This window comes from Ixodes scapularis, unplaced genomic scaffold, assembly GCF_016920785.2.
Source record: "Ixodes scapularis isolate PalLabHiFi unplaced genomic scaffold, ASM1692078v2 ptg000292l_1__unscaffolded, whole genome shotgun sequence".
Lineage (NCBI taxonomy): Eukaryota > Metazoa > Arthropoda > Arachnida > Ixodida > Ixodidae > Ixodes > Ixodes scapularis.
Window position 1 is genome coordinate 1,766,357 of NW_024609951.1, and position 25,568 is coordinate 1,791,924.

The 25,568-nt window shown below is 43.6% G+C and overlaps 1 protein-coding gene across 1 annotated transcript; it reads right to left on the minus strand.

The window, feature by feature from the left end:
* Window positions 1–16,556: 16,556 nt before the first annotated feature.
* Window positions 16,557–25,049, minus strand: LOC8038777 ((3R)-3-hydroxyacyl-CoA dehydrogenase). Its single transcript, XM_002412878.5, has 4 exons — window positions 25,004–25,049; window positions 24,258–24,503; window positions 18,711–18,916; window positions 16,557–17,548 (listed from the first exon to the last, which is right to left on the minus strand). The coding sequence occupies exons 1-4, from the start codon at window positions 25,047–25,049 to the stop codon at window positions 17,147–17,149; spliced, it is 900 nt and encodes a 299-aa protein (XP_002412923.3). The 3' UTR covers window positions 16,557–17,146.
* Window positions 25,050–25,568: the final 519 nt, after the last annotated feature.

The following is a 25,568-nucleotide window of genomic DNA, read 5'->3' on the forward strand; positions in this document are numbered from 1 at the left end:
AGTGGTTTCGCTAAAGAGTAGCACCAAATACGATATAGCTTCCCCAATACTAGAAACTCTGCCGAAAACCTATGGGAGCGGCGGCGAACGTGACAGTGCCGCCTCTAGCGGACTCGGAGTCTACGGAAGCAGACGACGCAATGTAAAAGTATAGGCTTCGCGACGTCCTCGAGCTTTGCGTTCCCCGTTTCGTCTTCCAAACACCAGAAACAATTCATTACGGTCAGTCCGCTTGAAAGCGGAATCCACTCATCGCAACTGCAACGTCAAGCAAATAACAACGGGCGCAAAAACAAAGATAAGGTCTCAAACTCCACTCAAGAGGATAGCACGCGTTTGAAGTGCATCTGGGAAGCGGAAAAAAGGCGTTTAGCTACTCGAATGGGTGATTACTAAAACGTGCGCAAGTATTGCCAGAGCAAGCGCACCAGCCCCTGCAGCATTTCAAAAACAAAAACCAACGAGAAAAATGACCGTGCAAACACTTTGCGAACTGTGCAGAAAAGATGGGGTCCCCAGCCCAGCCGAAAATAAAAAGAAATGGGGAACAGTCGTGAACAATGGCGAATAAAACAAAAAAAAATTAACAGACGATACAAAGATACAAATCACACAGCAAAGATCTGCTTCAACGACGACGATCGCACGGAGCGTCGGTAGGAGCAATGAAAATTAGCAGGTGGTGCTCGTCGTTGGTGTTGACCCATACAAAAATGAGCTATGGACGTCTATAGAAAATCCTATGGAGAGCTATCACCTTCTATGGCCCTCTATGGTCAGCCATTAGAAACCATAAAACACGCTATAGCCACCTATAGGAAAATGTATGTCTTCAAAGCTTTAGAATCTCGACCATTCCGATTTCTATACCTGGCTATAGAATAATTTATGACTACGCAGCTATAGACTCGCGACTATTCAATATTCTTTAGCGAGCTATAGAAATATGTATGTCCTTGATGCTATAGATTCGCCACTATTGAATGTGCTTTAGCCGGCTATAGAGTGGTGTACGTCCCTAAATCTATAGAATCGCGACCATTGAATTTTCTTTAGCCTACTCTATAGCGTTTTATGTCACCAAAGCTATAGGCCTTTGACCTTTCAATGTTCTTTAGCCGGCTATAGAGTGGTGTATGTCCTTAAGTCTACAGACTCGCGACCATCGAACTTTCTTTAGCCGTCTCTATAGTGTTTTATGTCACCAAAGCTATAGGCCTCCGACCATTCAATGTGCTTTAGCCGACTATAGAGTGGTGTATGTCCCTAAATCTATAGAATCGCGACCATTGAATTCTCTTTAGCCGACTCAAAAGTGTTCTATGTCACCAATGCTATAGCCTCCGACCTTACAATGTACTTTAGCCGGCTATAGAGGGATGTATATCTCCCGAGCTATAGACTCGCGACCATCCAATTTTTTTAGTCGGCTCACTGGTTTGCTTAGGCTATAGGCCCGCGACCCTCTTTTTTTTTTTACTGCAGATGTTTGAAAGGGGAAGAGAGTCATTCATGCGCTCGATCGGGGCGAGAATTTTCTTCAGCCAGGTTAACGGGGCGTACGTCGCCGAGGTTATACGCCCGCGATCACAAAAGCGTCCTTAGCTGCCTATAGGACTATTGCAGTTTTGCCGTCTGCTTTCCCTGCGCATTGCCTTATTTCGGCGTTGACGTCATCTCAATCTTCCGTTTTTTAGCTCTAATTATCTGTCGTTTCCAGTGTATTTTGTAAGTATATGTATTTCGTAGCGCGCCTTCTACGTTGTCCGTGTCCCTGCCATGTTTGTATTTCTTTCTGCCTGCTGTGTTAAATATATTTAATGTTTTTTTTTTTGTGTATATTTCGTCGTTCTCGACGCGGCGTCAAGAACGCTGCTTACGCCACTACAGAGGTAAGCTTTACTCTTGTCACGACGGTTTATCGCGCTATAAAGCCGTCTATTGGACTCGTATAAAGTCTCGAGAGGGCGATTTTGAATGCCGGTGCACATGTCATCGGTGTAGGCAGAGCAACGACGTAGCAATCGCGACGCGAGTGCTGACTGCGCCTCGATCTGGCCGGCCGCGCTCGCTCTGTGGAAATGTAAGCTTGGGACTCTCGAGCACCGTTACCTTACTGAAGATGCAAGACACTACTTGGTCGTCGCGAATCCTTTGCCCTTCGAATGGCTTCGAAGCCGTTCCAGCGCCCGGCGTATACCCTACGCAGCGTCCTCCAACAACCGTTCGCACAGCATCGGAACCCTCCGTCTGCGAGCGCCGGCGGTTCGCCGTCGCGGGGATTATGTTCGCGGGAGTTCATGTTCGCGGTGTTTCATGTTCACCGCAGGAGTTTATAAAATGCTTCCATTCAAGTCGCAACGATAAATCGTCGGCGCTCGCAGACTGCCAGTAGGCTCTAGAAAGGTTGCGATGCTGCGCGGGCGGTCGCTGACAGGCGCTGCTGCCTAGGGTACGCCGAGCACTAGAACGTTTTCACCGGCGTTCGCAGGACAAAGAATCTCAACGACAAAGCAGCGCCCTGAATCATCAGCAAGTTAACACTGCTCGAGAGTCCCACGCTCGAGAGTCATACGCAGTCGTCTCTCATTTCGCGATTGCTGCGTCGTTGCTTTGACTAAACAATTCACAGTTCTCTCGAGACTTCATGAGCGTTAAATCGACGCGCCTATAGCGCGATAGGGTGTCGTGACAACAAAAAAGCTTACCCCGGCAGGGGCGTAAGCAGCGGTGCAATGTCCGTCAACGCCCATGTCGAGAACGGCGAAATATACAAAAATAACAGCCGAAAAACAAAAATTAATATCATTAGGCACGCGCTACCCTAGGTGCGTCCTATTATCTTTCTGTTCTGCGAATTCAACAAATCAGCAAGCGCTGTGGCTAATTTTTCTTCTTTTTCTTTAAATTATGAGACATTAAACTCATTGGAGCTTCTTGGAGCACACATCCCCACCATGAGTCATCATGGTGCTCAGAGATTGTAATTGATGGCAGTGATATAGACTGAACTCACGGATGAAAAACGTATTACGGCACAAATTTCTTAAACCACACAATCATAGATGCCACAACGATGCAAAGATTCCCAAAATTGACGTTTAAAAATGCGAACCTAACAGTGTACACATAATTCAAAAGTGCTTGGTAAAAAAAAAAAAAAAAAATATATATATATATATATATATATATATATATATTTATTTATTTATTTATTTATTTGTTTGTGGGCATCCTGCGCAAAGAGAAAGTATTCGCCATTAATTATTCATTTTGAATTAGAATATGGGCTAAAAGGCGTAAAATATGATATATTCAAACATGCATCGTTTTGGGTCACTTCTGGGAAGTGCAGCTTTAGAAAGAAGTCCAAAAGCTGGGGGGCCTTCATGGAGCTGTCCTGTTCACTCGGTAGTGACAGCAGAGTAGACGCTATGCTTGTTTGAGGCCAATCATGTCTCCGGTTAGGGTCCCGTGACAACTGTCTCGAAGCTGGTGATAACGCTGGACACGGCACCTGCCTTAAGCCCAAGGCCACACATAGCATCCACTGCACTATCAACCTTGGCTCGAACTGTCAACAGGATATAAGTGACACATTCTCTCGCTGTGTTCATTGTTGGTATGCCCCTGAGGATTAGTCTTTGTGATCGCACCCCCGTTCTGGCCTTGAAGGAGCTCTGCTTTTCAATTTTTCTGTTTTCTCTCTCTCCCTAAGCTAAAAGCATTGCAGAAGGTGCGGACTCGGCGGACCAATCAACCGTAGACTTTCTATCGCTTCACTCCGCTCTCTGTGCACATGTAACGGAAGGAGCGTGATCACGTGGTTTGACGGATGACGTAATAGCCGCTGCCAATTCCGGAATGAGGCTGCTTGCGGACCTAGTTTCGCGTGTTGTGCGGCCCGTGGGGCTGCTGTGGTTTTCGCTTCTATGTTAAAAGGTATCCCGATCGAAAAGTCCTACCCGTATGTCGGCAACAAGCGATTTCTTCAAAGAAGCCCAAGACATTCTTGTGATGAGTTCAGTGTTCGGTTCGGCAAATGACAGCTTGTGCTACATTGTGGTGAATCTTCACGGATCCCTTCCTTCTCGGTTTTGTGTTTGAGTGGTTGGTCTGCAGTGCCCGCGTCGACGTATACACCAACTCATGTTTACAAACAAACCGGAGTGCCCCTAGCGGACGCCACCGGTGCCGCGCATGCGCAATGGGGGTGTGGGCAAGAAGCTCGCCGTCGCCCATAAACAAACCATTGAAATGCGATGTTGTCGGCGTCGGTGTGAGTCCCCCTGCCCTTTTTCGCGTTCGCAATGTTGATTCTACGTCTTCCTGGCAAGGTCTGACTACTTCAGTGGCGTCAGCGAAATTACCGAGGCTCGTTACATTGCAAAACTTCGCGTGAATAATGTGACATGCGGCGATTCATTTCGCGTGGACGCCGCAGAATGTACGCTAAAGCCTGAGTCGCATGATGAGATTTCGCTCACAATTTTCAGTCCGGACGTCGGTCGGGCTGCAAAAGCGTGAACCGTATCTGAGATGGTCGACGTCGATGCTGAAAATCTCAAGCAGAATCGGACCAAGTTAATCAGGCATAACAAGTCGGTGATGGCCACTGGTAACAATTATCAATGCATCCTTGTATCTACTGTTTACATCGAGCCTGCTTACCAACCTTCAAATTTGAGTCTTTTGAGGCCTGCACTTACTTCTTATCGCAAGTACCGGGCCCATGTTTGGTCTACGGGCCGGTGTCGTCTAAAAGAGCAGACGACAAGCAGAAACGTTTGAAAGAGCAGACGGCAGTTTAAACAGTCAAGCGGCCGTTTGAACTTGAAGACGCACTGAACGTAGTCCGCAGGTGGTCCGTACAACCTCGCGGTTTTCCGCCGTTCATGTTGGAACAAAACAAATACATTTGATGACCAGAAGTATCCGTGAATTCAATCCAAAGTGCTTCCCGCCCAAGCAATCGTGGTCGACGGCGTCTGGTTTTCCCTTTTCACGGCACATATCCACCTTCTCGGACGAACCGAGCACATGAAAACTGGCCTTCAAACCTTTCTCGACTCTTTTAGTGCAGCCCCAGTCGCGGCGTTTTGACGAGAAGGCAGGTTTTTGTCAGGTTCCTTTCGAAACAACGCAGGAATACACGTTTCGCATGGGGACTTCTGCCCACAGCCCCAGACCGGAAGTGCGAACGACGCGCCACCACCGCGCCGTGACGTAACAGAGATGAGTTCGTGTATATTTCGGATTACATCTTTCAAGTCCGGTATTTTGAACGTAAGTGCGCTGCAACCTACTCGGCGACAATTGACCGTTCTGTAGTGTCTATCTCCTGGCAGTGCCTATCTTCTGACAGCTGGGAAAATAATTTCCCCGTAATTCTACCGCAGTCGCCTGCCATTAGCTCTCTGAAATCATGTGAAAATTGTAGTTAGAATACTGACATTCTTATTCTCTCTGCGTTTTGTGAAAAGACGTTTCATGGACACCTTTTCGTGGATAGACGCTTCATGGAAACACGTTTAGTCGGCACTCGTTACGCGAATTGCACGCTGCAGGGACATTTCGTCGCGCCTGTATTCCTGAGGCGCGTGCTCACCGACTCAGCCCACCCGTTCACGCCACTTCTTGGCAAATCATTACAAACAAACAAACAAAAAAAAAATATTTTGAGTTGTTTATAAACGTCACGTGTTGATGAAACGATCTCGATGAAACGTCTTTTGATAAACTGATTGTAGCGCAAATGAGTGGCGACTGGCATTAGAATTTCGGGGGAAAGGGGGGGGGGGGGAGTTCGGCCGGCTGCCGGGGGACTAGACACTACCCAGGAATTGCCTTTGGTTCTTGTTTGCTTTACAATATTCTCAGTTGTATAACAGCTCAGTAGTACCTCTTCACATAGTAGAGATTGCTTAGTGTGTGCTTGTCTACAGAATGGGCTGTGTGTAATAAACTTCTAGGAGATTTGAAAACAATACCTTGTGTCTGTTTACCTGTGCTTTTGCAAACACCTGAGTGGGTGCATTTGTTTTTTGTTGTTTTGTTGAAATGTTAGCTCTTTGTTTTAAATGGGGCTATGAATTTCGGCACGTCTCACAAGGTTTTTTTTTTAAAGATGTCCAGTGACAACAAATAATTTGTTTCACATTTCATACGATTGCGGTAAAAATAAAAACTACAGGCAGCTATGGCACGATGGTAAAGAGACTCATAAGACGAGGTATAGAAGAAGCTATAGCAAATCATACAGAGAGCAATAGGCAGCTAAAGAAATCATAGAAAAAGCCATAGGCAGCTATTGCACGGTGTCTAAAAAGATCCATAGAGTAAGGCATAGAGATTTCTATAGCACACCATACAAAATGCTATAGGTGGCTAAAGGAACCATAGAAAATTCTATAGGCAGCTGTAGCACGGTGGATATAGAGAACCATAAGACGAACTTTAGAATGAGCTATAGCGGACCATACAAAGGGCAATAGGCGGCTAAAGAAACCATAGGAAAAGCCAAAGGCAGCTATAGCACGGTGTCGAAAAAGATCCATAGAGTAAGCCATAGAGATCTCCATAGAAAACCATACAATATGCTATAGGCGGCTAAAGGGACCATATGAAATGCTATAGAAAGCTGTAGCACGATGGGTATAGAGAACCATAAGACGAGCTATAGAATGAGCTATAGCGGACCATACAAAGGGCAATAGACGGCTAAAGAAACCGTAGGAAAAGCCATAGGCAGTTATAGCACGGTGTCTAAAAAGATCCATAGAGCAAGCCATAGAGGTAATATGCTATAGGCGGCTAAAGGGACCATATGAAATGCTATAGAAAGCTGTAGCACGATGGGTATAGAGAACCATAAGACGAGCTATAGAATGAGCTATAGCGGACCATACAAAGGGCAATAGACGGCTAAAGAAACCGTAGGAAAAGCCATAGGCAGCTATAGCACGGTGTCTAAAAAGATCCATAGATTAAGCCATAGAGATCTCTATAGCAGACCATACAAAATGCTGTAGGCGGCTAAAGGAACCAAAAGAAAAGCCATAGGCGGCTATAGCATCCTTTCTAAAGAGACCCATAGACTAAACCATACCGAATTCGATAGCGAAATTTCCATTGAAAAAGCTACAGACAACTATAGGGGAGACCATAGGGAAAGCTATAGACAGCCATAGAAACGGCTATAGCTAATTGGGCCAATTTGCTATAGCCGGCCATACAAAGGATTTTCTATAGCCGACCATAGACCATTTTTGTATGGGGAGCCCACAAGAAAAAGACAGAAGCAGCACGACGAAACTATAAAAAAACGCTTTTTTTCCAGCTGCAAGTTGCACGTTTCGTTATTTGCTTCCCTGACGTTGGTAGGAGCTAAGAACAAAACAGAGGAATGAATAACGTAGTCCAGCTGGTAAATAAAAGTGGCACGCTGCAATCTGCTTCGTGCTAGCAGTGTGTGACCTTTTTTCTTTTTTTTTGCCTTCGCATTTCTTTTTTCAGTGACTTTGGCAGCTTGTTGGTTTGCTCGCCAGGCGAAGCAGTTCAAAAGTACATTCAAATAGTTGTCGACATACATGTCCAGGCATTCCTTGCACACCGTGTCTTTGTTTTGAGTGTCGATCGGCGCCCTCAAGTGCGTTTTCAGCTGAACTCTTGTTTGGTGAAATATATCAGTGAAATATGTGTCAAAGGCACGGCTGATATTACCGGCTAGGTGACGCGCCAATTGTTAAGGTGGTGTCACTTTTGCAAGCGAGTATTTCTTGCTCTTTAACGGAACGTCTTTCGATGTGTTTCATGTTTCTGATAGCAAGCATGATGACAGATCTGACTGGTTGCCCACACGTCTACATAAAACTGGGTGTTTAGTAGCCCATCTCTTCTGTAGTCCGTGATCGTCTCAGCGATCTCCATGGAGTTGTCATAATCATCTGTTGAAGTGTCAGTGGCGATTTTAAAACCAGACTTACATAGCTCTTCTATTTTAATTTGAAGTAACTTAATTAATCACGTTTGTTCGGTCTTCGGGAAGCGGAACAAGGATTTTACACCACATCACAAAAACTTGTTTTGGCAGTGGTAAGCAGCACATGGCGTGCCTGAGATCACCAAGTATGCTCTGCTGTATGCCCGAAGGCAGCCGGTTCACCAACCAATGGTGACCCACAGCAGACGGGACCGCGTACTCCAATCAAATCAGAATAAAAATGTATAACGAGCTTACACTTCTTTAATATATTTAATAAGTATCTACAAGTACATATAAAGATTTCGGTTCAGAAACTCAATCGAAGGCGAACATAGCAAATTATCGCAGACAACAATGGAAAAAACGACACCATGACAGAACAGCACACGACAAAACAACACGCGACAAAACAGCATGGTCAAAACAGCACAGCGTCAAAACAGCACTGCGTCAAAACAGCACGGCGACAAAAAAGCACGCGTCAAAATAACACGCCACAAAACAACACTACGTCAAAACGGCACAGCAACAGAAGAGGACGTACCAAAACAGCACGGCGTCAAAACAGGATATTGATCATATATTGATCATCTAAATGTATCGCATGATGACATGACCTTCTGATGGCGTTCACAAAGCACAAATTTACAATTCCTCTCTTAACGAGTTTCGAATGGGATGAACTGAACGTCAGCAGGGACTTATTTGTTCTCGGTTGGTATTTCCAGCTCACATGTTGCTCCGAAAGTGTGAGCCTGACATCTAAAAACTGTGTGACGTTGTCAACAGGTACCTGGTGCATAAGCTTGAGGGGATCTAGGCCGTTCTAAAAACTGTTAAAAGATTGTTCACCATTGAGAGGCAGTGAGAAACATCATGGTGAAGAAAAACAAAATGATCGTCGATAAATCTAAAAACCTTACTACCATCGAAGTCATTCAGGCCTTCCGAGAGAACTCTGTCATGATGGGCTAAAAATATATCGCTCAAAATTGGAGCTGAAGGATTTTGATGGAAGGTCGTGTCATCATGCGATACCTTAAGGTCTGAAGGAGCATTCGGAACGCTTGGTTGATGCCGGTTTTCTTGGAACGCTCCTGGTGTCGGTTGCACAAAAGGTTTAATGAAGCTACGAGTAGTAGCGAGCCCAGATCAAGATATGTCCCAAAAGAAACAGAGAGTGGTGGTTGTGCCTTACATGCACAAAACCGCACACAATCTCAGAAAGATACCAAACCGGGTAAATTCTCGGGTGTCTTTTTTTTTTTTTTTCTGACCCGGAAAAACTTGCTAAGTTGTGCAAACTGCCGTCCCTTAACGCAAAACACCGGTTGGCTGCGTGAAAAAGCATCGCAGCCCGTTTGTAGAATGCACAGAAGGAGCTCTTTATCAGATCCCTGTGACGTGCGGCAAAAAGTACATGGGACAGACGGGAAGATGTCTAAATGATAGACTGCGCGAACACAACCAAAAAGTGAGCGGAGAGCGTGACGGACATTTGTCAATGCACTGCCATGACTGTAGGTGCAAACCTGAACTTAATTTGTGCACTGTTGTGAGAAAACAGAGATACGACAGTAAGGGACATTATAGAAGCAGACCTGATAAAAAAAACTACGGGGATCGATGTGTCAGCGTGGCGTCGATCGATTTGGGCGACAGAGAGACACAGTCCTTGCAATAATCGGCGTGACATGGGATTTGCTGAATGGCGCGATGATGCAGAGTGTCATCTCTGCATTATCGCTTTTTTGCTTTTTTTGACAATTAAACCAGTTCAAGTTAGGGCATGGCGTTGTCTCGTTCCTACTCTCGTCCCTGTCGTGAAGCGCTTTTATGTTTTCAAATTTTCAGTACCAACTCGCCCAAGAATCCGCATTATTCATTGATTAGTCTGTGCCAGGAGCCTCCTGTAATGTGCATGCTGTTGATCCAAAAATGCGGTCTAAAGATTTGGACTCGGAAGGTCTCGCATTCATATCCGATTATTTTTCGATCACCTCAAAACGTTCCAACGAACTTGGGCATAGTCCATTGAATGCCAAAACAACATTCATGTACATCCATATGAACAAAACAAAATTACGTTAAAAGAGGTTCACTGGGCCGTGTCAAGACACTGGTTCTAGTCTCACAACAAAATCCGTCCTCCTTCGCCTGAAACCAAGCTTTTCAGGGCGATGAGCTCTTTGCCTCCAGGCCGGCGTTCGGCCAGTTGTCGCAAATCTCAGACACCTGGTTTCGCTCTCTGTGCCGAAACCCGACGGGCCCTGAGGGGCGCGCAGGATCCCAAACGTTGCCGAAACGAAAGCAAAACACGAAAAAAATAGATCCAGAGCGAGATGGTGAAGACCCCGCTAGACGCCCGGCAGGAGACACATAGAGATCCGTTTCCAGCCAAACTATGCGAGTACTCCTTGGGCTGGCGAGCAATTTCCTTTGATACAAAATTAACCAAATCAAAATCACAGACTTCTGGAACATGCGTCACTTTCTGAAGTTATAGAGTGAGCACTGTCATTAAGATTTGAACCCGACACAACACCACCGGGAACACTCTGAGAATAATAAAAAGCTTTCAGTACATCAATTTTTCTGAACTTGAAAACACAAAATAAATATCAATATAAAAGAAAAAAAAAGATAGCCGGTAAATATCATCAAACTTGCCGGGAATTTAACAGAAGAATTAAAGCATCACATCCAAAATACGTAGCACTGTGATGTTTGTATTAAATTTGTTCCCGCTATCTGTTTATGAAAAAAAGTTATGGCGCAAACAAGCTGCTGAAGGTTTAACATTTTGGACAAAACCCCGAGGCTGCGGGGGGGAGGGGGGGGGGGGGGGAGGAAGGACAACACAACACAAAGTCTCAAACACAGCTGAAGTTTATTGGACAGAATATCGTGGTTTTATAGGGCACAGGTGCCCGGAAACCAAAAAGGAATGAAACAGGGAGAGGATGAACTTTTTCTTCCCGAACACACAAGAGACATTGACCAACAGAAAAACCGGTACTCTTCTAGCTCAAACAAAAGAGGGGGGGGGGGGGAGGGGGGGAAGATATCTTAACCCACCTTGGTGAGGTGCTCACAGACTTGTACACGTTACTGAAAAAAAGTAACCGATTACAATTACAATTACTAAAGTCAAAAAAGTAACCGATTACCGTTACTGATTACTGCCTCCCAGAAGTAATTGAACAATTACTGCAAAGTAATTGATTACTTTTCACGTTACTTTCACGTTACTTTTTATTGCGATGACAGAAATACACAAATACACAGTAAAATATTGCGTACACAATTTTGTTTGGTTATTGTTTCCTTTTTTGTTTTCAGACCCGGATCTTGTCGTGTAGCTGACGCGTCGACCTAAGGAACAAAGCCCACTAAAAAGTCAATAGCGAGTTCCCGCTTCCCGTCGACTTTATCAGCAATCTGCAACGAGATCCGGAACTCCCCAGCCAAGGCTGGTGGCGCGCTTGTAGAAGAGCGTGGCGTAAAAGAAAAAAGGATTTGCCGACTAATCCTAGTTTTATTTTTTTTAGATGTTAAAAAAATGTCAATCATTTTTGCTCCATGGCTAAGTGACTATGCTGATTTTGTGAGAAAAAAAATTGTGGGATGAAAAATGTAATTGGTAATTGTGTAATTGATTTTGTAATTGATTACAGAAAAAAAGTAATTGAATTACTCCGAGCGTTACAGCTTGACAAATGTAATTGAAGCGTCACAAAATTACACTTAACTGTAATTGATTACAAGTAATCAATTACTTGTAACGCGTTACGTACAAGTCTGGACCGTGCTCATAACATCACAAAAAAAAAGAGAAGAAATATATCTTTCCCATTAGGGGAAAGATCGAACATGGACAAAAAGAAGAACCCCTGACATTCGTCACACCCGAAGCAAAGGGGGAGGGGTGAAACTTAAAGCTAAGCAAAATCTCCTCTCCGAGATTAACCTTAGCGTTTTGGAATATGCGTCTAGTCTTTCTAAATCAAAGCCGTTTTCCAGGTGTCATCCTCTTACGACGCTATGTAGACGATATCCTAGTCTGCACTATCGATTCTTCACTGTCAGCGTTGGTAGAAAACTTCATCTATGAGAGTTTGCCAGAGCTGCAATTCTCAGTAGAAAGGCCTGTAAATGACTGCCTGCAGTTTTTAGATATACAGCTAAAAACACCCTCCAGTTTGTGTTGGCGGTATGGCAAAACGGAAGTCAAACCGCTCCTGCTTTTCAAAAGTTGTCACTCAAAGAATATCAAGACTTGCATAGTCAGGAACCTAGTAGATAGTGCACTCAGGAAATCTTGTTCGCACTCCATTGGTTCTCCGCTCCAACGCCTTTTTAACCGTTTCAGCGTGGCAGGTTTTCCCGAGGATTATGTGTTCAGACAGTTTTTGTACCGGATTAATATGAGGAACAAATGTTCAAAGGTTCGTGAATCTGCCAGGCGTGTTGTTCTCCCTTTCTTCCATAGTATTTCTCATAATCTAAAATCAGCCAGCAACCGCTACGGCATTAGCACTGTGTTCAGAAATGATTTCAAACTAAGTCGGTTGACCCCATTCAACTCGGCCAAAACTGGATGTACCAAAAAACATAGAGAAAAAAATGTATATTGTTTGTCAGGCGTAGTTTACAAGGTTCCTTTCGCCTGTGGGTTATGTTACATCGGACAAACGAAGCGGTGTTTGAATGATCGTTTAATTGAACAAACGTTGTATTAGAAACAATGATCAGTATTCAGAAATGTCAAAACATCTGTTAGAATGTAATAATTGTGTACCTCTTTGGAATTCCACATCGGTTATGTTGACCAAGAGAGAGGATCATAAACGCTTGATAAAAGAGTCCCTCACTAATATTAGCAACAGAAATGCAGTAAATAGGCCTTCTTTTAATTTAGACACGGAGTTGAAAAGATTTCTACAAATTTTAGTGTTTGGAGGTCACCTTTATATCTGTGTAGGATAATGTTTGTTCGGGTTTAAGTTTCACCCTTGCCCCTTTGTTTCGGGTGTGACGAATGTCAGGGGTTCTTCGTTTTTGTCCATGTTCGATCTTTCCCCTGATGGGAAAGATTTCTCTCGTCTGTTTTTTTTAGATGTTATCAGCATTTCACCGAGGTGGGTTAAGAGATCTCCCCCCCCCCCCCCTTTTGTTTGAGCTAGAACAGTACCGGTTTTTCTGTTTGTCAATGACCTCCCTCTCTTGTGTGTTCGGGAAGAAGAAGTTCATCCTCTCCCTTTTTCATTCCTTTTTGGTTTCCGGGCACCTGTGCCCTATAAAACCACGATCTTATGTCCAATAAACTTAAGCAGTATTTGAGACTTTGTGTTGTGTTGTCATTTTCCCCCCCAGTCTTGGGGTTTTGTCCAAAATGTTATCTGTTCATGTTTCCTAAAAAGAGATTCCTCTAATTCCGTATCTGGGAAAGGCGTTAGACGGACCGGTATTATCGTGGTTGGTAAATGACTTGCTCTTCACGCTGTCCTCGCTGCTGTCAGAGAGGGCGGGCCTTATTCATACATATAGGGTTGTTCCCGTTGAGTATACAAAGAAGGCTCAGAGGATACTAAGGTTTATTGGACTGGCATTTTTAGGACTATTCCACGTGACCCGTGTTTCAAGGTAGAGAAATTGATATCTTCACAGGGCGAATTTGGCTAATGTAGCACAGTTCGGCTAGTTTGCCCTACATCATAAGCCAATTTTACACCCGAGGCTGCATTGGCTTTTGCCACACAAATCTTCATCAATCTGGATCGTTTTCCTTTCTGCAGTGCCGTGAAATGTGTTGGGTCGTTTCATTTAACACAATGTACGTACATTGTCAAATGATATAGCTTAATCAAGGTGCTGCAAAAGGCGAAGCACCTAGATTAATTACGACTTGTGTAACATTACAAGAGGTGAGCTGCTTTGGGTGTGGTAGTCGCTTAGAACGTGTTACAGTTAAGCTCGTGCCCATCTGATCATAACCACGGATACAGAGTTCACTGCCTGGGAGGTTCACTGTCTCACGCCGTCTATATACGTGGAATGGGGCAAACCTGCTCAGCCACAAAGTTTTAATGACCTGAGAAATTGCATCACCTAAGCACTGAAGTCTATATCCGGAGATATGCTTGGCACGTCCGTGCAAACCTGCTTACCATCTTGACATCAGCCTGGGCGACAGCACCGCAGTTCGCATTTTGTATGTATTGTAATAAACTACTTTTATTGTTCAACAAGTGTTCGTTTTACTGTAATGTTTTTATAGAGTTTCACAGACTACCTCACCCTCCGTCATATGGGTACTGCTATCTTGGAATCGTGCAACGGGGGTGCCATTATGTTGCTTCAACTCTTCGCATCACTTAAACTTCCGCGCCTTCGCGAATGTTTTGTATTGCTGGCTTTTGACGGTTCAACACAATTGTTGCCTTGCTCTAAACAATCGTGCAATGATTTTTTTTTGTATTTAACTGCATTTCATGACTCTGTCAAAAGTTTATACAGCTGACGGATAGACATTGTACATACTTTTTCCTCGGTGTGCCAATATTATAGCACTGAATTGGAACCAGCGTTACTAACACCCATGGCGTAGACAGATGACTACCGGGACATATCGATTTAGGAGTGCAGGGTACTCATTGACATGAATTTGGGATCTTGCGTAATATTATATAAATGGTTAAAAATATTTAGCGTGTCGTTTGACTGGTGTGTTCATTCTCTTTTAATTTTAGTCTTAGTTCATTCTATTTCGCTCACTCAGCATTTCGCTCTTCCGAAGTGGGATCTGTTTAAACTTTGGGGTTCCGTCTACATTTTCAAAGTGACATGGAGCTCTGTAGAGTAACCCAAAAAAATCTTTCCTTGCCAAATACTCTACGTAATTTGTGCATATTTTTTTCCTTGTGTGTAGTCACGTAGATACTGTGCTTGCATGGTTAGGTGCTTTCATCTTCGGAACAGGTGAAGACGACTTTGGGATGCAACCATTGGCTAGAAAGTCTTGCTATTTCTGCATAGTTTGTAGAAGTGTGTTATAATATTGGCAACTCAGTGTCCCTTTTTGCAAACGAAAAACATGAAAATGTCCAATCCTCTGCTCCTTCCTTCAACTGGAGTTCGTTTATTGTTGATTTTGTCTAATCATGCATGTATGATGTGTGCAATAAATGTATTTCTTGCGTGATGCTCCTTGTTTATACCTTTCCTTTCACGCTTCCCGGCTGAAGAATCCCCTTAATTTTCGCAAGAAAGTATTCCAGTAATCGTAATGAAAACTTTTGGATGGATGTAAAAAAATACTGTGTGGGCCCATGCATAAACTCTCAAATGGGTGTTCAATAAGGCTCATGTTGGTCCACGTTCTGTCAGCTAGGATATTCCAGGTCATACTTCAGTGTGGATGATAAATAGTAGCACAATGTGGTGTCCCTGGCTGGAAGCACGAAGAGCTGCTTTCTGTATTTGATGAATAATCTTAAATATGGGCTACAATGTTTCATTTACGGGAGTCTGAGGAGCACAATACAAGAGAAAAAAATTTGGCCAAAAGAGCGTGTTTTTTTTTACGTGTCTGATGGCTGCTCGAGGTTCAGCGAGTTCCTCCACCGCCAGGGATGGGCAGTATTTGAAATACAAGTATTTGAAATACGTATTTCATATATTTTGTGTATTTTGCATTTGTATTTCATTATAATTTGGGTATTGTATTTGACGTGTGTATTTAAATACTAAAACGTGGGTATTTCAGATACAATTGTAATTAAATACAATTCTTTGGGCGAAAATACATCCCTCAAATTTATTATCACGACTCAATTTGCTCATCCTAAGACGTGTTGAGAGCAGGAAGAAAACTACGTTCTGCACCGAATGCAGTGTCTCTCAATCAAGCACAACCGTTTAGTGACTTTGTGATTACGGTGCTGGTCCAGGGCAAGAATAGTTACGAAATCGACGTTCACAGGCAGACTGCCTAATTAAGTGCCTGTGACAACTTGTGATGATTTCCAGCCTGATTTCCACCCATACTTTTGCCTGGAACATTCTAAATGCGCGGGTCGTCCAGGTTTTCGTAACTGGTGCGAGTTGCAACAATAAAAAATTATCTAGCTAGTGCTGCGCGTCTTGGTCGTCTCGGTACTTTGTTGGTCTATACCAAAATGTAATCGACAAAAAAAGCTGCTTGAAGCTCTGTACTTTTTTCACCTATTACGTCCAAGCTGATTACATTTTTTTTGTGATTATATATATATTACGTTACTAGAACCTCGCACAGTGACTCCCGAGTGTGCCATGCAAAATTAAAATGAAATACCAAGAAACCCGATGCACGTGCCTTGAAGTCACTGACGCAAATTTTGAGGATTGTATTTGGAAACGTATTTGGAGGAGACCAAATACATTTGGTTGCATTTGTATCTTGTACTTAAATATTTTTGTGGGAAATGTAATTAGATTTGTAATTAAATACATTTTTGACGAAGTATTTTGTATTTGTATTTCGATACATATTTGCATGTATTTTGCCCATCCCTGGCCACCGCCAATGGCGTTTCGTGACACAGTTTTGTTTTTATTGGCAGCAGATGTAATGCAAACCCCCCTAAAGATAAAATGGATGCATTGCAGAACCTTCACTGTCACAGAAGTACGAATCTCTTCGGTGTTTCTCATCAAGAGCAATCTCCATGATTACAGGGATTGTCATTGCTCTTTTCATGTGGTTCTTGGAATATTTGTTCTAACAAATTAGGGGAGGAAAGGGAGAGGAGGGGGGGGTACCTGTGTGGCAAATACGTTTAAATAGTTGCAGTTTGACACAAACTAAGAATGTAATCTTTTATCACTCTTATGACTTCTCCGAAACCAGATAATGGCAATCCAGTTGCAATGTTGCTCAGATGGTATTCTTATACAAGATTTTTCTGGCGAAGTTAGGCACTGGTGACTGAAAACCTTGTTCACACGATTCGATCATTCTAGGATACGTCTGCAAAAGACGCGATGTGAAAATGCATTGGTGATACCTTCCCACATGTTACCATTTTGCAGTCATTTTAAATAAAGCCTGTGTGGAAGGAACAGTGCAGACACTTGTCGCGCCTTCCGCGACTACAGCAGCCAATTTATTCCATGTAAATATTATGCTATTATACCACCCGTGACATCGATCGCCGCACCTGTCAGGAAGCTACTCTTCGGACTGCACATGAACGCGATCGTCTCGGATATTTCGTCGGGACGCGCCTTGCGCTTGAAGGCAGTTGCTGCTATGAAGGCGGAGCTCACTTCCGGCGGTAGCCTTGCAAGCAGGGGGGTGTCGACGGGACCAGGCAGCATGGCGTTGACGCGAATGCCACTGCTGGCCACTTCCAGGGCCACTGCCTTAGTGAGGGACACGACGCCGCCCTTGGACGCTGAATAGGGAGTGTACCGCGGGAAGGCAGTTTTTGCGATAATGCTTGCGATGTTCACGATTGCGCCGTCCGTGACGTTATTGGCCAGCATGTGCTTCACTGACGCGCGGTCGATCAGGAAGGTGCCCTGCGGGAAATAAAGCATGCATCAGAATGAGCGCGTGGGTGAACTAGACCCAACAAATAAACAAAGCTAAGAGTATGGACACCATTCCCCGATTGAGTTGTGGAAGCCTTCACTCTTTTGATGAGTCGACAGGGGGAGTAATCGGGCGATAGTTGCAATTCGGAAATGCGACTTCCTGAGCTCTGTGTAAGCTGTGAGGGATCTCAGGCAATATTGGACTGCTCTTCCACGAACCATTTGGATAAAATAAAACTTTGATTGGGCCTAGTTGGTTCACATCGATTAAAAGGTTAAAAGGCGCGAACTGAACATGACGAAAAAGACACACGTACAACACGGACAAGCGCCAACTTCAAACTGAACAGCTTCCAACATCTGGATAATTCCGGATCATAAAAATGATTTCCTCAGTCCTGCTATTCCGATGAAATTTAAAAAAATGCAACATTAACTTAAGCAGCGTGATGGCACAAGTGTCTTTATACTTAAGCGTATCCTATTTAGATTCCCAAGGCAAAACAGATAACATAAAAGAAGCGAGGGGTACTAAGACTTTCACATGAATATATGAGGGTCCTTCGACGATCCCTTAAGCGTATGCAAAACAAATGAGTTCCGTTATGGCCAGAGGTTGTACCTATGGGACTTCTCTGGTACTCTCCTTCGTGAGTTTAAAGAGTGATTTAAACACCGGTATCCTCGGCCTACTGCGTGTATTACAGGGCGAGAATTGGTTAGTTGTAAAAGAGGATATTCGAGCGCCAGAATAGCAGTTGCGCTAAGACAATAAAGCTATTTCATGTCAAAGTCGATAACAGCCTACGTTTGCTTTGCAAAAGAAACCAAAGCGTGCTGACATAACTCGAGGAAAAAGTTATATAATTTGTTCACTGAAAATAACTGCATAACAAATAAAGATACTTAAAACACATGATGGTATCTAGGTTTCATTAACATCTTGTTCACTATGGAGGTGTCCTCGACATTTTGTTCTGCCAGTACTTAGGCGTCCTTTGTTAATACTCGGGATTTTGATGAGATTGCTGTTTAGCAGATCGCCTGCCTAAACTCTTTTTTTAATGTATATGTATGCCGTGGAACGACAAAGAAATACTCATTTCGAGCTGCTTGCAGCACGGTTAGTTCATCTGGTTGGACGTACCCTTAGGTTCGTGGCGAGCGTGTCGTCAAATTGGGTGTCGTTCATGTCCTGAATCGGCGCTGCAGCTTCCACGATGCCGGCACTGTTCACCACGACGCTGATCTTTCTTCCCGGAAAATAAGTGGCAATCTCTTCGAAGAGAACATCGACGGCCGTAGAGTTGGAAACGTCAACGTATATGACGCGGTGATCGCCCGGGTACGAGCCTGTGAAAGGAACGACAGAGGAAAAATTCAGTTGGGTACAAAATGATCGCTTATCATTAACACTCGAGGCACCAAATATAGGTGCGCCAAGAGTATCGGCTCTCTATTCCCTGATATTCATGTGAGCGCCGTCAGTTTGCTGTTCAGTGCAGATCGGGCGCGATTGGCGTTCGCTGAAAGTCGAAAATGCGAGCTTTATCTAAAGTATAAAAAAGCTCGGGTGACTTTGCCTTGCTTTGTTGTTTGGCGATCTCTTCTAATATTATAAAAAAACCGACAAGAATTTCTGCGATTCCTGATATTTCTTTAATAACAGGCAACCATGATTTTAAGCACAAAGATGGCCTGATGTGTTTTAATCTTATGCATAGAAAATTTAGTGTCTCTAGTCGGAACGAAAAGCATAAACTTATGTTGTTTGAAAAAACAGTGAGTGTGCAGGCGAGCTGGTGGATATTGATCATGATGTAGAAAACCCGAGACTGTTTGAGACGTACTTTTCCCCTGGCTTTCTTCTTCGACCAAGTTTCTCTACTTTTACCACAGTCTCGGGTTTGCTACACCATGATTATATTGTTTAACTGCGAAGAGTCCACTTCTATACACTCATGGAACGTTAGAACTTGTAACATTGTTTATTTCCATCAGGAGCCATGGAGGGTACCGAGGAAAAGAAGCTTCTACCATTCTACGTTCTAAAGACTAGCAACGACAACATGGCGCTAAAACGAAATATCACTTATCACAATAAAAAAAAAAGATATATAGACGATGTTCACTTTTATACAATGTTAGGTATGGCAGTTTTGTTTAATTAAGTGACTTCCGTTTCCAGGGGTGCTAGACGATTTTATAGTTCGGGCAGTCTATAGTTAACTCTGACAACCAAAGTTAGTAAGCGTTATATATTTTATGCATGTGGCGAGTTTTATGTACTCAATTATGCAAATGATGGTCAGTGTGGTTTAGAGAAGTTTCGAATTTATCTCATATGACCGACTAATTCGGTAACTGTAACTAGGTTGTCTCCACATACGCCCATCGTTAACTTTAGCAAGTTTGCTGGTCTTATTTATACAGGAAAAAAAATTACGCCTTGAAATTTCGCTAGGTGCGCCACCTCTATTCACACTCAGTGAATGTTCGCGCTTTCTATGTACACGCGCCTATTTTTAGAGCGGAACTCTCAGGCGCCCGCCTCCGCGTTGCGCAGCGTCGGCGTAACCTCCCTGCTAAATTTAGCGGGAAATTGAATTGGTGTTGAGGTCACGTGACTTTAATTTTCCCGCTAAATCTAGTGGAGACACTAAATATTTCACGTGTGACGTGGCACGAAGTCATGTGACGTGAATTTCCAGCTGAATTTAGCGGTTAAATTGTGGGGGGAGGGGAGTGTCTGGGGAGGAGGAGGGAAGGGTACGGAGGAGAGGATAATGGAAGAGGAGGAGGAGGAGAAAAAGGAGGAGGAGGAGAAGGGGAGAAGGCGGAGAGGAGGGGAGAAGGAGCGGAGAGGAGGAGGACAGGAGAGTAGGAGTGGAGCGGAGGGGGAGGAGGAAGGGGAGAAAAGAGGTTGTGGAGAAGGACTAGTGGAGGAGGACTAGGGGAGGAGGACGGGAGGGGAAGGAAAGAAGGAGGGAAGGGTATGGAGGAGGAGGAGTGGCATACCCTTCCCTCTTCCTCCTCACGAGCTCTGTTCTAATTTCGCTTCACAGAGATTTGTAGACAACTCTTTTTTTCGGCTTGTTTTACAGCAGAAAAATAAAAATTACGATGATTTAAAGCAACATTTAGATCATGATTTTAATCGTGATTAAAATCAGGCCGGTGTTTTTTGACGATTTAAATCAAAAACTTTCACACAAGAATAATTTTTAAAAATAATTATATTTACCGTTTTTATGCTTCTTGTTTCTTTCTATGTAAATGCGTTCTCTCAAGCAAGAAAAAATTATATCAGACTGAGCACGAGCACAAAGCAGAGGTCTTCTTAGAACAACGAAACGCTGTGCTTTCTTTCTACTCTCCATTCCGTTTTTCAGTTACGTAACTTCTTATTAAATGTAAATAAGAAATTGACGGTAAAAGGACGAGAGCTGGGTCAGTAATATTTTATTGCAAAAAAGTCACAACGCGAAAGCAAAAGGAAATAAAGTTTATTTACTAACTAAAACACAAAAGTTACCCTTTCTGTACTACCGCAAGGTTTAAATAATAAACAAGTTGTTAATTGATCCCCACTTTGAATTTAGAGTAAATCTTTTTTTCCCGCATTGCTTTTAGTAATTGGAGGAATCCATCAATCAGTCTGCCATATTGTAAAATGTATATATTGATTAGGAAACCCTATTTATTTACCAATAAATTAAGTAAAATGGTTCTCATTTAAATCTTATAATTATAATCTAAATGAAACAACTCTGACTTGAATCAAATAATTTTTGTTCATTCATGATTTTGTTTCGCATTGATTTACAGTGCGAGATCGACTGTACAGGCGTCAACTCTTTCTGCTCGTTTTAATGGGTAAGATCAACTGGGCGCACTCTATAGTTTTCTTTGGTCCTAACTATGTTACAAAACACCGTGTCTCGTTTTTTTTTTTTTTTTTTTTTGGTGTGCCACGTAAGAGCCAAAGTTCCAGGAATGGGACAAAGATGCCGCTTTAAACTGAACATCCAGCAGTGGAGACTAATTTTGTCATTTGGTTGCGTACTCAGTCCCACAGACATCAGACGACGTCCAAACCACCGGGCATTGATCTTGAACTCTGGCACTTGTTTGGAAATTTAGGGCCAAAATTTTCAGACTCTGGCTAAGAAATATCAAGTTTGGTTATCCGTTGGATTTTGTGAACACTCATGGCCTTAAATTACGAGACAACAACCACATTTCGTCATAAATATTTGTGCTACTTACAATAGGTAGCCGCGTTTTGCTTACCTCAATCATAAGGTAACAATAAGATATAAAGAAATTCAAGAACAAAATTGTGTTGCATCAACCTTTAGAAAGCAGAATGCTTGTCCATCTGCTGTCGATGGAAAATTCGATAGTTGCAGTACGGCTGCTAACCTGGAGGGTTTAACGTACATGATGCCGTGGTGATACAGGACCGCACGCCGGTTCGATTTTCATCCAGATCAAAACGAACAGGTACTGTTATTGAACTAGCGATTTTTGCGTACTGTGCATTAACGTAAGGGGTTGTGTTGGGACCGGAGCGACCCGGCAATCAGAGCACAAAAGCTTGTGTGCGTAGAGAACCCACGCAACGCAGCGCTCAATATACCATGAGTATCCCTACAAGGTAAGCAGAAAAGTGTTTTATGCGTCCACAGCGCTGTTGCGCTGTTTATTGTACTGTCAGTGCACTAGGACATCGCCGTACCCTCATGGTGAGCTGCAATCAAATTTATTGTACTGTGCGTTCCCTTAGATTAAGTTTTGAATGTGGAGCGTTGCGGCACTTATGACCATGGTCAACGCATAAGTGAAGAATCGAATTAGCGCCAGCAAAACTACGACAAACCAGGTGCCGTGTGCCCCGCCTGCCCCGCACCCCAACGATCCACAAACACGTGAAGGTTGAGCTTAGAGCGTTGCTTTTCGGCATTCCAAACGACACTGGCGCAAGAGACGTGTGGGAAAAGAACTCAAAACATTTATACAGATGCCATTAAGAAACGAGCATCGTTTCCGCGCACGCGCACACCCCACCGGTAAATTAACAATACGACACCTGTCACTGAATGGAAAGTGCCGAATAAACAAGGACAAGGAAGGGAACAGAGACCTTGTTGATTCGGCGCTTTCTATTCAGTGATGTACCAACTAGCCCATTTATCTATTCTGAGACACCTGTCACCACGAGCCTTGCGCCACTGATCCGGTCTCAGCACTACGCCGTATTCAAGCACTCTCTATCCCAATTTGAGCAGTCCAAGCTTCCGCTTTGCGTGCTCTGAGCTGCGGTGCACAAACACACGCGGACAGCGATCATCCTTCCTGGGTGTCCAATTTACACTTTGAAAATTAGGGCGCTACACCTATCGTGCAATACCAAAATCTTCAGCACTTTAGGCGCGTGCCTGTAAAAACAGCCGAAAAACGACTCTCCGGGAAAAATACAATCGGTCAGCAATTGACAAGAGTGTTGGTCGTCTTCCTAAAATGTTTTAATGTCCACGACGCCGGCCTAAGGAGACATTAAGCTTTACATCACTCACGCGTATGCCAAACTCAATGTTCAAGCGCCGATCCAGTTTTTCGGGCCAACCGTTTTTTGTACGTTGTCTTCGCGTCGACCTCTCGCAACCAATCTCAATGATTTACCCATTGAGTGCAAGCGTGTGAAGGCAGATGGATTGCAATATAGTAGCAGCGCGAGAATAGAAAATTACCTTCGAAGCAATGATTGTCCGCCAGGTTGATGCAACCGCGATTTAGGAGAGAACACATGCAATCCCCAGGTGTGCTCTCAGTGCGCGTTACTTTGTGTAATTATGTTTTAACAGTTTTTTACACTGTACCAACTTGGTCACATCAAAAACGCATCTTTTTGGCATTGAGTAATACTTTGATGATTTCAGGGGTCACTTGCTTTCATGATTAAAGTTACCATTTTAATTGCGAGAGTGTGTTCCTGCTCACGAGTTATAATTATGGAACAGAATTTGCGAACGAATAAGGTCCGCAATCTTATCTCAAAATTAAACCTTTCCATGATGTCATTAACTTTCGTCACAAGTGCAGAACTCGTTGATTGTCTTAACAAATGTAACAGGCTTAAACTGAGCTAGTTGGTTTCTACTTCAGGTAAGGCCAGCTGAACAAGAACAGGTGCGTATGATATTTTCTTTATGTGCATATTTACTCTAGTTCAGCAAGCCCTACCTGAAGTCTCAACAAAACTCTTGATATAATTTAGGATGAGAACTGCTCGCATTACATATTTGCCTACTCGGAAATAAAACGCACTCTTATCAGTCGTTTTAATACGCTTTTCTCGCTGATTCGTCTCCACCACTATAGGCAACAAGAATACGCTGCAAGAAAACGAATACGAAAGCTCACAGATTAGCTCTCAGGAATATGTAGTGACGCAAAGCATTTCCAACAGATGTCGGAACATTTTTGTTTTGTTTTTTCTCGGGTGCAATCGATATGCCTAACTGGACGTATACACAGCTTAACTTCCGACAATTGGTTATTGTGATGCTAAAAACATAGTTTAGATTTAAGAGACAACATAAGCTCATTTCGGTTTTCCGTAAGGTGGGCGTTTAAAAATTATTTGCCGTAAACTCATTTAGTAAAGATAGTGGTGAGTGATCCGACCGACCTTGTAGCATCTGTAGAGTTTCATCGGAGCCCGTTCTGTTCCTGTCTGCCACAATGACGGTGGCGCCCTCTCGAGCGAGTACCATGCAGACGCTCCTGCCGATCCCACTGGCGCCCCCCGTGACGACACCCAGGCGGCCGGAAAGTCCCAGAGATTGGCACTCGGCCTGGCTGGGTGACCCATCAGGCTCATTTTTGTCGCCTTTGTTCGCGTGGGCTTCGCTGTTGTCCATGGAGAACACCGTAACTGAAAGAGCAAGTAAACATTAAAAGGTTAAAAAAATGGCGTTTTGTTTGAGGTTAGTGGTTATGCTTGCAGACCGGGTAATTGCAACCAATACGCTCACTTTCAAATGAGACATATTATGATCGTTTAGTCGTTATTCTAGTCTGGAACGGTCTAGTTTATGTCTCTCAACTGATGCGGAATTACGCAACAGTGATTCCTGACCGACAGCTAACCAGGGAGCGAGAAATTATTATTTTGACCACGATGCTGGACAGCTATGTTGTAGGACCGTAACAACGACCGACGTTTGCCAACGAAGTCATTAACCTTTATATCCAGTTCCCATCTCATCCGCGCTCCTTTTCTTTCAGAGTGAGAAACTTATTTGAACCTTAGTTGAAGGGTAAATATTAGGGACATGGCTAAATTGAACATTCTTGTTTGCAGGGTGCATGTATCCCTAAATCGTATTAATGCCCCCGCGCGACAGCGTATCGGAACCATCGTTAGAGACTTACCAATTGCCAGAAAGGCCACAAAAATTGTCATGTTCTCGACCATCATGGTGAAGCCCTATCTGAAAGCTGCTAAAATGAGTCGGAGCTAAGACCACATATGTCAGTATTAATATAGAAAAAAGCCTAGCGGCCACGTGTGTGTGCCACATCCGGGTCGCGGGCTGTTACGACTGGATGGTGCAGCGAGAAGAATTGACGTTTGATTTATCACTAAGCCAAACACTAACTTTGAAAATAACAGCCACATGCTCTTATTACAGTCGACTAACATCCAGTTTAAGATAGACACGTGTGTTGGGGTTATTGCACACGACACGTGTGGCGGTGATGTTCCTGCCGATGTATGTCACCCGGAAGGTCACCAGATGGCTCACCTGCATACCTCTTCTGCAGCAAGATCGAGGACATATCATGAAATAAGTATATTGTGTTAATACATGTGGACATCCACGGGATAAAAAATACTCTTGGAAACAAAGTGCCCTAATGGAGGTCTCGCATGCATTTGGAAAGCCTTCATATGTATCCCAATGGCTTTAGCTGCGGACCAAATATAGTGACGCTG

What these genes read in the sequence shown, in the direction of transcription:
- LOC8038777 (XM_002412878.5), bottom strand. Translation starts at nt 25,049, where the DNA reads ATGATGGTCGAGAACATGACAATTTTTGTGGCCTTTCTGGCAATTG. An exon ending in TGTGGCCTTTCTGGCAATTG is followed by an intron (nt 24,504 to 25,003) that starts GTAAGTCTCTAA and finishes TTGCTCTTTCAG; the next exon opens with TTACGGTGTTCTCCATGGAC. An exon ending in CGCTCGCCACGAACCTAAGG is followed by an intron (nt 17,549 to 18,710) that starts GTACGTCCAACC and finishes TATTTCCCGCAG; the next exon opens with GGCACCTTCCTGATCGACCG.